This window comes from Homalodisca vitripennis, chromosome 8 (genome assembly GCF_021130785.1).
Source record: "Homalodisca vitripennis isolate AUS2020 chromosome 8, UT_GWSS_2.1, whole genome shotgun sequence".
NCBI classification, from domain to species: domain Eukaryota; kingdom Metazoa; phylum Arthropoda; class Insecta; order Hemiptera; family Cicadellidae; genus Homalodisca; species Homalodisca vitripennis.
The window spans coordinates 126,458,469-126,471,858 of record NC_060214.1 but is presented as its reverse complement, the minus strand read 5'-3'; the positions used below and the strand labels follow the sequence as shown (position 1 = coordinate 126,471,858).

The following is a 13,390-nucleotide window of genomic DNA, read 5'->3' as shown; positions in this document are numbered from 1 at the left end:
ATCGTTGCTGTCAGCAAGAGATTTAACTCGGGAATGGCAATGCCTGGTACACTCCTTCGCTTGGAGACGGTTTTTGTTTCCATCAATTTGTCGCATAATGTAAGACTCTTATAAACTGTGTTTATATTCCCTCGAACAAGCCTCTCCAAGTTTACACGGATTATTGCCAGGCAGTCGAGGAGGTGGCTGGCTTCGGGCAATTTCAGGAGATCATCTTAGCCGGAGATTACAATATTCCACTCGTCGACTAGACCGTGAAAGACCCAAGCCTTTATACGGCTTCGTCACGCGTGCTCTCAGAAACTGCATGTCTGCTGAACTTGAACCAGCATAACTTTGTGCCGAACAATAGGGGGGTGTTTTTGGACCTGGTATTTGCCTCGTCAAACATCGAGATAAAGGAAGATACACTCCCCCTTGTGCCAATTGATGTTCATCACCCAGCCTTGGACATAACCCTCTACACTGGCATTACTTTTCAATCTACCAAGAAAATATACTTGCCTGACCTTTCTAGGTGCAATCTTGACAACATCTTCTCAAATCTCCTATCATCAGAAGTCCTGCAAATGGACCTAAATCTTCCCGATGCAGACACTAATGAGCTTTTTGTTGCTTTTTGTGAGTCACTAAAAACTATTATCCTTTCCCATACACCAAGTAGGAGAATTGGATTCACTAAATTTCCCTGCTGGTTTTCTACCGAGTTAATCAATATTGTCATAGAGAAGAAAAGGCTGCACAAACGCTATAAACAAACGCTGGATTTACATACCTACTACGAGTTCTCAAGAATTAGAGACGAATGTCGGCAATTATCTACAACTTGCTACAACAATTATGTACAATACGTACAGGACTGTATCCCGGCCAATCCCAAGATCTTCTGGAGCTACTTGAGAAATTCTAGAAGGCAAGACACGTCCCAAGCCACTACGGTGTATGATGCGCCTGTCTCTGATCCGCAGGAAGTGTGTGAGGCGTTTGCCACGTTCTTCTCTTTTGTCTTTTCTCACACTACAGAACAGGTTCGTAACTACCAGTTCTCATCTCCTTTTACCTTGAACGGTCTGCTATTTGCAGAGGATGAGGTCTTTAAGGCTATGAGAGGGCTTGATGGGTCAAAAGGATGTGGCCCAGACATGATCCCTCCAAGGGTTTTGAAATATTGCAGAGTTCTGCTATATGGACCTCTTACCGCCATGTTCAACAAATAAATAAGTACTGGTACCTTCTCTGACGTGTTGAAGGTTGGCTATGTGGTTCCAATCCACAAATCAGGACACCAGGAGAGCGTTGCCAACTATCGGCCCATTGTTATCCAACCAGCGCTAGCAAAACTATTTGAGAAACTTATATTAGCCAGGATCAATCCAATAGTCAAAAACGTATTGTGCCCTGAACAGCATGGATTCACTTCGGGAAGATCGACGGTTAGTAACCTTGTGATTATCTAAGAGGAAATCGTTAGAGCTTTTGCGGATAGAAATCAGCTGGACGTTGTCTATGTCGATTTCTCCAAGGCCTTTGACAGGGTGAGCCATAAGCATCTGATTGCCAAATTGGAAGCCTATGGAGTAATTGGCCCCTTGTTGAGATGGTTCGCCAGCTACCTGTGTGGTCGGAGGCTGATGGTGAAGTATCTCGGTTCACTTTCTCGTGAGTTTATTGCAACATCAGGAGTGCCTCAGGGGTCACACCTAGGACCTTTGCTTTTTGTATTGTTTATTAACGACATTGGCAAAAAGATGAAGACAAAACACCTTCTGTTTGCCGACGATGTCAAGATCTTCCATCACATCAGAGCCCAGAGTAATTGCGCGGATCTCCAGAGAGATCTGACGGCTGTCGAGGAATGGTGTCAGCAAAACAGCATGAAGATTAACATCGACAAAATTAATGTTCAGTCGTTACTTATTACAAAATAAAGAACCCGATTAACCATGACTATTCCTTGGGGGGGGGGGGGGGGGGAAGTATTGGTTTGTCGTGCTGATGTCAAGGATCTTGGGGTGGTTTTTACCCAAGATTTAAGATCAACAGACCATGTTAATATCATTTGTTTGAGAGCTTCAAGATCGCTGGGGCTGTTGAGTCGAACCTCCAGATTTATGACTGACTTGCGGACTTTGAAGGTGTTGTATTGTGCCAACGTCAGACCCATCCTTGAGTACTGTAGCGTGGTGTGGACACCCAACCAAGTGGGCCTTGTGAAGCAGATGGAGAACATCCAAAACAGATTCCTGCGGCTTGTTGGGTGTCGATTGGGATTTCCCTTTAGGCTTGTCCCCCTTAACGAAATAAACGGGCTGCTGGGTCTTCACTCCCTTCAGTGCAGGAGGAACTCTCAGGAAGCACTGTTCCTATACGGGGTCATTACAGGACTAGTAGATTGTCCAGACATCCTTGACCACATAGGATTACGCTGCTTCACTGGAACTAGGTCTAGGGATTTATTCGAGAGAACCTACTACACGAATACAAACTTACGATTGAGTTAGCTGCGATAAGTTTATGCACACTCTCTAACCTAATCTACCTCATCTGACCTGACCTAAACCAACTAACCTACTACACGAATACAAACTTACGATTGAGGTTAGCTGCGATAAGTTTATGCACACTCTCTAACCTAATCTACCTCATCTGACCTGACCTAAACCAACTAACCTACTACACGAATACAAACTTACGATTGAGTTAGCTGCGATAAGTTTATGCACACTCTCTAACCTAATCTACCACATCTGACCTGACCTAAACCAACTAACCTACTACACGAATACAAACTTACGATTGAGTTAGCTGCGATAAGTTTATGCACATCTCTAACCTAATCTACCTCATCTGACCTGACCTAAACCATCTAACCTACTACACGAATACAAACTTACGATTGAGTTAGCTGCGATAAGTTTATGCACACTCTCTAACCTACTCTACCTCATCTGACCTGACCTAAACCAACTAACCTACTACACGAATACAAAACTTACGATTTAGTTAGCTGCGATAAGTTTATGCACACTCTCTAACCTAATCTACCTCATCTGACCTGACCTAAACCAACTAACCTACTACACGAATACAAACTTACGATTGATTTAGCTGCGATAAGTTTATGCACACTCTCTAACCTAATCTACCTCATCTGACCTGACCTAAACCAACTAACCTACTACAACGAATACAAACTTACGATTGATTTAGCTGCGATAAGTTTATGCACACTCTCTAACCTAATTCTACCTCATCTGACCTGACCTAAACCAACTAACCTACTACACGAATACAAACTTACGATTGAGTTAGCTGCGATAAGTTTATGCACACTCTCTAACCTAATCTACCTCATCTGACCTGACCTAAACCATCTAACTACTACACGAATACAAACTTACGATTGAGTTAGCTGCGATTAAGTTTATGCACACTCTCTAACCTAATCTACCTCATCTGACCTGACCTAATCCAACTAACCTACTACACGAATACAAACTTACGATTGAGTTAGCTGCGATAAGTTTATGCAAACTCTCTAACCTAATCTACCTCATCTGACCTGACCTAAACCAACTAAACCTACTACACGAATACAAACTTTACGATTGAGTTAGCTGCGATAAGTTTATGCAAACTCTCTAACCTAATCTACCTCATCTGACCTGACCTAAACCAACTAACCTACTACACGAATACAAACTTACGATTGAGTTAGCTGCGATAAGTTTATGCACACTCTCTAACCTAATCTACCTCATCTGACCTAAACCAACTAACCTACTACACGAATACAAACTTACGATTGAGTTAGCTGCGATAAGTTTATGCAAACTCTCTAACCTAATCTACCTCATCTGACCTGACCTAAACCAACTAACCTACTACCGAATACAAACTTACGATTGAGTTAGCTGCGATAAGTTTATGCAAACTCTCTAACCTAATCTACCTCATCTGACCTGACCTAAACCAACTAACCTACTACACGAATACAAACTTACGATTGAGTTAGCTGCGATAAGTTTATGCAAACTCTCTAAACCTAATCTACCTCATCTGACCTGACCTAAACCAACTAACCTACTACACGAATACAAACTTTACGATTGAGTTAGCTGCGATAAGTTTATGCAAAACTCTCTAACCTAATCTACCTCATCTGACCTGACCTAAACCATCTAACCTACTACACGAATACAAACTTACGATTGAGTTAGCTGCGATAAGTTTTTATGCACACTCTCTAACCTAATCTGCCTCATCTGACCTGACCTAAACCAACTAACCTACTACACGAATACAAACTTACGATTGAGTTAGCTGCGATAAGTTTATGCACACTCTCTAACCTAATCTACCTCATCTGACCTGACCTAAACCAACTAACCTACTACACGAATACAAACTTACGATTGAGTTAGCTGCGATAAGTTTATGCACACTCTCTAACCTAATCTACCTCATCTGACCTGACCTAAACCAACTACCTACTACACGAATACAAACTGAGATTGCTTAAATATCCAGATTTGAAACTGAAACGCAACGACTACAGTAACGTATTATACTTGCTTTGGTTTAAATGTTGAGTTGCCATTTATAGAGGCGACTTAACATTGTGAAAGTTACAACAAGCAGTAATGAGTCTCTGTGATTGTCACCAAGCTAAAAGTTTAAAAGTATAATCTAAAAACGTGAAAAAACTACTAGAGTAAGGTTTGTTTAACAAGTTAGTTGCAAACCTCTTATTTTTGTTATTATAACTTCATTTTTGTACATACAAATGTTATTAAATAACCAAGCCAATTTCTTTTTCGTTCCGCCAGTTACCACAATATGTGGCCAATTTTTAAATATTGCATACACAAAATTATGTGTATGCAATTTATAAAGTAATGAAATTGATTCTGTGGTTTCGAAACTATAATAAAACAAAAAATGTTTACTTAACACGACAACTGAATGAATTTTTATTTGTTTACTCCAGCGCCTGCTTTGTGACTCCGCAATTTTAACATCCTGTAAGTAATGCTGTTGCCGTGACCATTATGCAGGCGCTGTCCTGCGGACTGCTGTGACATGGATACATTTTCATTGTATAAATTAAATATCTTTCATTGTGATTTACGACACTAATACTTAAGCCAGTATTTTACTCACTCCGTAACGATACAAAGTAGTATTATTGCTGCCACTCAATAAAAAAAAGTTTACTTGGTAATTTGTTAATAAAACTTTTTAAATTTTGCCACATAAAACTAAATAAAATTATATTTATCACAAATTGTACATAAATCTAAATTTGATTGTAATAACACTTTATTGTGCAGTAAGGTGTGTTAAATAACAGATGGCTATTAAATTATCAATCTTAAGACCATTTTTGACATTAAATTATAGAAATTAAATTAAATACTTAGGAACATATAGTTCCAAAGCTATCACAATTTAGTAACACATCAGAGGTATACATACCTCACACATACTACATACATATTAATATACTAATAAAAACACACGAAATAAATAGGTATAATGTGATAAAACGTTTTTCCAAAGAATCTGCCAGGTTGTAGGCAAGTTTCACAGGGAATTTAATTTTAATAAACTGAAACATAAACAATTATTCTGTAATTACAGTACACATCAATAAAAGGTGGTAATACAGAGAATTATTATTTTACCAAATTCAATAAACCATTGGATTTCGGCTTGAAAATAATTAGGTCAAAATACAGAGAATAAAACGATATGCTTTTTAACAGTACTCTGGTCATTATATTTGGACCACTCTTGTTTTGTGTACAATGGTTATACGTAAGTGTATAATACATCTAAACCGATAGTAGTAATGTACATCCCTATTTTAATAAATAAAACAATTGTACTGTAATATTGTTACAATGAGATTTATAAAATCAGATGAAAATTTGTGATGTGATACCTTCAAACATAGTAACTAAATTAAATTAAATAATAACAGTGATCGTTGAAGTTGTATGGACAATGTCAAGGCTATATATAGGTCTATATTAGCAGTTGCCAGCGGCTTCGCACGGAATTTCCTGATGAAAACAGTACACTGTATTAATGTATTCTTTTTCTATCACATTCTAAACATTCCTGAGATAATTGATAGTCGTGAGCCTCTTGGGCGCATTATGAAGGTATGTATCATATTTCCTGCCTCTATCTTTCGTGGTTTTTGCTAGGTGTTGATAAGTTATTAAGTACAATTAATGTATATGGATGAATCTCGATAAACTAATAGGTTATAAAGAATCAAACTCGTAATGTTAAAATTTCCCTTGTGCTCCGATCAAGAAAGTACCTACATCAACGAACATCAATTTCGATCATAAAGTGTCTTCTTTCGGCTTTTTTCATTTACCTTCGATCTAACCAAATTCGATTAACTTATGTGCAAACATTCACAGCGTTTAATAGTATTTTCATTGCATTAGATAGTTTATTGATCATTGGTGCAATCTAAATGTAAAATTAGGCAATAACTTCTTCTATGCAATCTGCATTACACTACTGATCAAGCACTTTACAATAATAATTTTCTATATTATTTTAAATGTAAACAAATGTTTCTGCCTTCTTTGATGAACTTCAGCTGAAAGTATTAACAGCTGTTACGTATCAGTTCGCTTTGTATTACGTGTCGTAGCGCAGTCAGTCGGATCCAATATAAAACACTCCAACATGTACAACTATTAATAAAAAAAATAATTAAATAAACTATTGGATAAATTGGACCAAATTGTGAATCTGAACCATTCTCGAATCTCCTTCAACACACACGAAAAATTTCATCAAAATCGGTTGCATCAACTATATATATATATATATATATATATATATATATATATATATATATATATATATATATATATAATTAGTTGTATAGTTGATGCTATTCTCGATATATCCTGCGAAAAGATAGATAATTTCACAGAAAAATTATTTTAGCCTACAGACAACAGAGAAATAGTCCAGCTCCCTTAGGACTGCTTTGCTAACACTCAACTAATAAGATTAACATATGTAACTCCTTCTTTGTTTAGAGTTTGTTTTTGTCGATGAAAGGATTGTGAAGAACATTCCAGACATTCACCATCGTTGTTACATTCGGTTCAGTTCATTTAGGTTAGGTTAAGATAGATTAGTTAAGGTTATGTTATTTTAGGTTAAGGGAACCCTGTAGTCCATATTACCGTACATGTTAAAAGTATTAACTTTAGGTACAATTTAAAAGAAAACTATCTCAGTTACAGCATTGAAACTTTGTATGCCTTTTTTTAATGCTTTTTAAAGTATAGTTAACCTATTTTTAAACTTAGTTACAAAAAAAATTTTAGTAATGATTTTTTTTAAATATACCAAAAAAACACAATTTTTTTTACAAAAAATATTTTTTTTAAAGGACTTAAAAGCAAATTATCTTAAATAAATAGGTTAAGTCTTTTGATAATGACTTAAATAAAATACACAAAAAAATCATGCAGATAGCTTAAAAGGTTTAGTAGAAAAGTGTACCTTCGTGTCAGAATGTGTGATTTTTCAGGAGAGTGAAGAACTGTACGGTACCCCCTTGCAGCCACGCTTAAAAACATTCCAGGATCATACTTTTTACTTTCTTCTTCCTCCTTGTCTTCTCTTTTTTCTCTTTAGGTTTCTTTTCTGCTTTCTTTTCTTCTTAGTAACATCCAAAGCTGCTTTGTTGGCATCTAAAACTCGGTTCTTGTCGATTTGCTTCAGGCCTACAACGCAGTTGCTTCCGGCATCACCACACAGCTTTTGCAAACACTTCCCCTTTGCCAAGAGCACCACTGTTGAATGTTATAATTGAATCCAACACTCCAATTTTTAAGGTATTGAGCCCAAACAAAAAGTATTTTTTTGGAATCTGGTCCAGATTACGTTGTTGAAGGACTCGTTAGGGTTCTGTGTTCGGCCGTGCAGGCATTTTCTGGAGTAGGTTAGTGTCCGACAGGTCTTGGTAAATTGATTTTATTTCTAATAAAATAGCCTCAGGTACTGAATGCTTATGATGGTATACTCACCTGTCACTAAAGACTTTTGGTACTTGCACCAAGATTGTTCACCTTTTGGGGCATAGTTCATGGCGAGGTTTCACGTCGGTTGAAAGTAAATGGAAGTAGGTTGCCCAAACAGCCTTCCTCATTTTTTCAACGTCATCCACATTTTTCTCGTATAGCTTTGCCATAGTAGGTCTGTACACTGTCTATCAATGCATCTGTCAGCCTACCACGTCCAGAGAGAGGTTTTCCGTCAGGTAACTTATGGCCACGCAACTTAGCCTTCAATCTGCGCAGCCGACTTCCCATTCTCTTCTGGACGTGTCCTACACACATTCCAACTTCTTAATTTCAACCTCATCACCATAAGGCTTAGCTTGTTGTACTGACAAAAAAAAGCTGAGCTGTCACCATCTCCTAAATAACTTGTGTATCTTACACCAAGGTTTTGTTCCGAGCGCCTGAATACCTGAATAGCAGCCTCTACCTCCATACCGCCGCTCGGCCCGTCATAATACTTTGAGCACTGTTCTCTGTGTGTAGGGCTGTTTTTAGTTATTGTATTGCATGAACAATATTTTGTCAGTGAAACAGCATCCAAAAACTTTCCCTGTATCCATACTCGTGACAGAAAAACACGCCATTCAAAGATGTATGGCCACGTTTCTGCCACGTTTCCGTCAAAAAACAGCCGCTATGTCGGTATTACCCTCGTTTTCTACAACTGCTTCATGGGCTGCTTGTTTCATTGAAGCAATAGAAACCTCTTCAACAGCACTATGAATAAGTTTGTTATAGGCTTGAAAACCTACTTGGTGGCTTTGGAAGATCCAACACTGAACAAAATACTTCTGCCGCAGCCTTACCTTTACCAATGGAAACGGAAAACCATTATACACAACGCACATTTATGTCAAAAAAGTCCTGCTCAGTCTTCTTGCTGGTATAAAAATTTATTTTCTAGTCCACAGTTATTGCAACTAAGTACAAACTGTACAGCCAGGCCTTTACGGTTAGCAGGAAACTTCACTAATTTCTAAAGAAGCACTTCCACAGTTAGCGCACTTTGTGGATGCCAGTAAAATTTGGTTCAAAAGTTCTAAATTAATTATGTAGTTTCCCTTAGTGTTATTTACAGGAAGGTACTCAATATCATCAGCACAAAAAGAGATGTATTTACACTTTATTTTAGAAGCAGAGGTATTGGACTCTGGCTCTGGATTAGGCCTAAAACTATCAGGAATGTTCTCCTCTGAAGTAGGGTTAGAAGAGTTTAGTACATCACTATTTATTCTTACTAGTAGTAAACTGATTACCTTTGAATCTATTCTTACCAAACTTCTTGGCCCTAGGCATTTTGTAAGAAACTAAATAATAATACTCACAACAAAATAATTACAAACATTATAATAATATTCAGAAAGTCAACACAAAACTCACAGTGCAAAAACGAAAACAAAGCTCATTTACATAAGTAAACAAACACAACACTCATGAAAATAAAAACATATGCTTTTAAATTAAAAGCAGATTAGCCAAACCTGACAAAACTAATTGTGTAAAATAACCTCTGTGTCACTAGTATTATGTTATAAAAGTGCAAAAGTCAAACTCGTTGCGATGCAACTGAAATCAGACATTCGTTACTGTGTTGTTTTGTTAATTATTTCATTTTAATTATTAATAAGTGCCAAAACATACATGTGTTATATATCATTTTGTTCAGAATCAAATGAAGAATAAAAAACAATTTAAAAAAAAAAAAATATTTTTTTTTAGATTTTTTTTAAGTTAGTTTCGGTTAGGTTAGTTCATGTTAAGTTCGGTTCGGTTTGGTTCTATTCTGTTCGTTTAGTTCGGTTAAGTTAGATTAGGGTACAGTAGGTTATGTTAGGTTAGGTTAAATTTGGTTAGTTTACAAAAAGCAGTAACACCACCTTTCGAAATCTGCATTCAGATATCTTCTTCAGGTGAATAACTAACCTAACACATAATTATGTGTAACTGGTGTGTTGTGTTGTAGGTGTTCGGCCTCATCAACACTGTGGTGTACGCAGCCGCCTGCTTCCTGCTCTACAGAGATTGGAGGGCGACCTTCACCCAGTGACTAGACTCCTAGGAGTCAACCCTCACCTACCACCAAATATTGACAAGTCATTCATATTTTAATGTTATACCCTCGTGCCAGGGGGTTGTTATACAATTTTCTACCCGAATCTTTGGGTATTCTTACGTAAATATTGTTTAAAAACACTTTTTATTTGATGTCCAGTTGTGTTATTGACTGGGGTAGTCTTAGTTTTATATTTATTCTTGTGTCACTGTTATTAATTGTAGTGTAGTTAAATAATCTAGTTGTGGATAGTAATCGTATCTATTTATATATTGTAATGTAAGATATGTATATTTCTTTAGTAAGTTGAATTGATTTAAATTCCCACTGGGGCAGTTATTACTGCTGGTAGCGTGACTTGTAACAGATCGATATAAATTATTGTTCGAGTACTGAATTGTCGATTTATCGATTATTCAATATCGTTGTAACCTTTTATCAAGAAGAACATAAAATCATTATTTACTTTCAAAATTAAACAATTATAAAAACCAAGTACGCACCAATAATCAAATATTTTACAAAACCGAAATAAACAAAACTTGATTTTTAAGTATTACTATAAAAACATAATCTCATGCATTTTTAACTTATTGTCGAGTAATTTTTACATCACTAATCTAGTGTTCTGTAATTTCAATTTAAATAGTTCACAAAAGCAGTTATAAGACTTCTCTGCATGAGTTGTTAATGTTCGTTCTATGCTAAGATAGTAAATTCTGTAACTAACACGTAACTAATAGACTGAAGTGTAAAGAGAACGAGGTTCGGCCCACCCTCAGATAAAGTAGCGCGAGGTCGAACCAACGTTAAGAGCATTAATGGTCTGGGCCCGCTTCGTCTCTGAAAACAAAACCTCCGTCCACTGTTTTTATTCAAATATCGTTTTATCTTATTAGCGGTTCAAAATATAGTCACCTTTGCTACCTTAAGTATTAAGCATACTATTCAAAATACACCTCGGATAAAAATAACATGTTAAACGTTCTGAAACTGATTACTGTTTCCAGCGGAGACAACAATAATTTGTATTCATTAGTTCGTTTAGTGTTATGTAATCGATGACAAAATACACCTCGGATAAAAATAACATGTTAAACGTTCTGAAAGTGATTACTGTTTCCAGCGGAGACAACAACAATTTGTATTCATTAGTTCGTTTAGTGTTATGTAATCGATGACAAAATACACCTCGGATAAAAATAACATGTTAAACGTTCTGAAACTGATTACTGTTTCCAGCGGAGACAACAACAATTTGTATTCATTAGTTCGTTTAGTGTTATGTAATCGATGACAAAATACACCTCGGATAAAAATAACATGTTAAACGTTCTGAAAGTGATTACTGTTTCCAGCGGAGACAACAACAATTTGTATTCATTAGTTCGTTTAGTGTTATGTAATCGATGACAAAATACACCTCGGATAAAAATAACATGTTAAACGTTCTGAAAGTGATTACTGTTTCCAGCGGAGACAACAACAATTTGTATTCATTAGTTCGTTTAGTGTTATGTAATCGATGACAAAATACACCTCGGATAAAAATAACATGTTAAACGTTCTGAAAGTGATTACTGTTTCCAGCGGAGACAACAACAATTTGTATTCATTAGTTCGTTTAGTGTTATGTAATCGATGACAAAATACACCTCGGATAAAAATAACATGTTAAACGTTCTGAAACTGATTACTGTTTCCAGCGGAGACAACAACAATTTGTATTCATTAGTTCGTTTAGTGTTATGTAATCGATGACAAAATACACCTCGGATAAAAATAACATGTTAAACGTTCTGAAACTGATTACTGTTTCCAGCGGAGACAACAACAATTTGTATTCATTAGTTCGTTTAGTGTTATGTAATCGATGACAAAATACACCTCGGATAAAAATAACATGTTAAACGTTCTGAAAGTGATTACTGTTTCCAGCGGAGACAACAACAATTTGTATTCATTAGTTCGTTTAGTGTTATGTAATCGATGACAAAATACACCTCGGATAAAAATAACATGTTAAACGTTCTGAAAGTGATTACTGTTTCCAGCGGAGACAACAACAATTTGTATTCATTAGTTCGTTTAGTGTTATGTAATCGATGACAAAATACACCTCGGATAAAAATAACATGTTAAACGTTCTGAAACTGATTACTGTTTCCAGCGGAGACAACAACAATTTGTATTCATTAGTTCGTTTAGTGTTATGTAATCGATGACAAAATACCGCATGTATTTCAAAACACTCGAGCACCTTTGGCTAAACAGTGGGGATGAGTTTTATTTTACAGAACTATGTGAATATATTAGAACGTGCAATTTTTTATTATTTGCGGTGGAGTGTGTACAAGGGGGGGGGGGTTGACTCATTCGGTGATTTAGGAAGTATAAAATATCCTCCAAAAATAGAGGCTCGGGTATCTTCTCACTGAACACTTTTGAGTTTTAATCTTTTTAGGACGAGGCTTTTTGAAACCAAAGGTATCTAATTTGCATCATCAGGTGGCTTTACAAATAAAATGATATAATTATGGAGTCACCTGGTAATGAAACCTTTAGTTTCCTAATTTCCTACTGGGTGCAGTTGTAATGTCTTTCAAAATGTTAATTCAATTTTGGCTCCTGAGCCCTCCCCCCATTATACGCCCATGATTCTTTATGACTGTAAGCTAAGTTATTTATAAAAAATATATATATATATTGTATTAATGAGACAAGCACATCAGTAATGTAGTTATGTAAGGAATCCCAAATACAATATACATCGCTTGTAATTATTGCCTTAATTAAAATAAGTTTTTAAGTTACTGTATGGACATTATCTCTCCTTAAACCGATTCCTTTTCCTTTGAACAAAGTGTCTCTGTAACTGTAAGTAGTTTTATCAATAAAGTCAACATATAGGAAATTAAACCGGCTATAAAAACAAACGCCAAATTGAAATTGATCTATACTTACGATTAAAGAAGTCTTGACAGTTAATCGGACTATCACCATTTAGCCTAGTTTGTAATTATGTGTTAGGTTAGTTATTTACCTGATGAAGAGATCAGATTGAAGATCTCGAAACGTAGGGTTACTGATTTGTTTGTTTCACTGGACGATGGCAAAAGTCCGGAAGAATCCTGTTTCCTTTACCGCCATAACAAAGAGAATAAAGACAGAGGTTCTTACGAAGGTATGTCCTAAAATGCCTTTTACCACCAATCTTTTATAAAAT

The 13,390-nt window shown here is 36.1% G+C and overlaps 1 protein-coding gene across 1 annotated transcript in view; it reads left to right on the top strand.

Annotated features, from left to right (window-relative positions):
* LOC124368251 (CKLF-like MARVEL transmembrane domain-containing protein 8) overlaps window positions 1-12,977 on the top strand; it is a 76,440-nt gene extending 63,463 nt beyond the window's left edge. The window contains exon 4 of the mRNA XM_046825526.1: window positions 10,075-12,977. Within this exon, the coding sequence (XP_046681482.1) occupies window positions 10,075-10,158 (84 nt within the window). The 3' untranslated portion in view covers window positions 10,159-12,977. The remainder of the gene's footprint in view (window positions 1-10,074) is intronic.
* The last annotated feature ends 413 nt before the right edge of the window (window positions 12,978-13,390 follow it).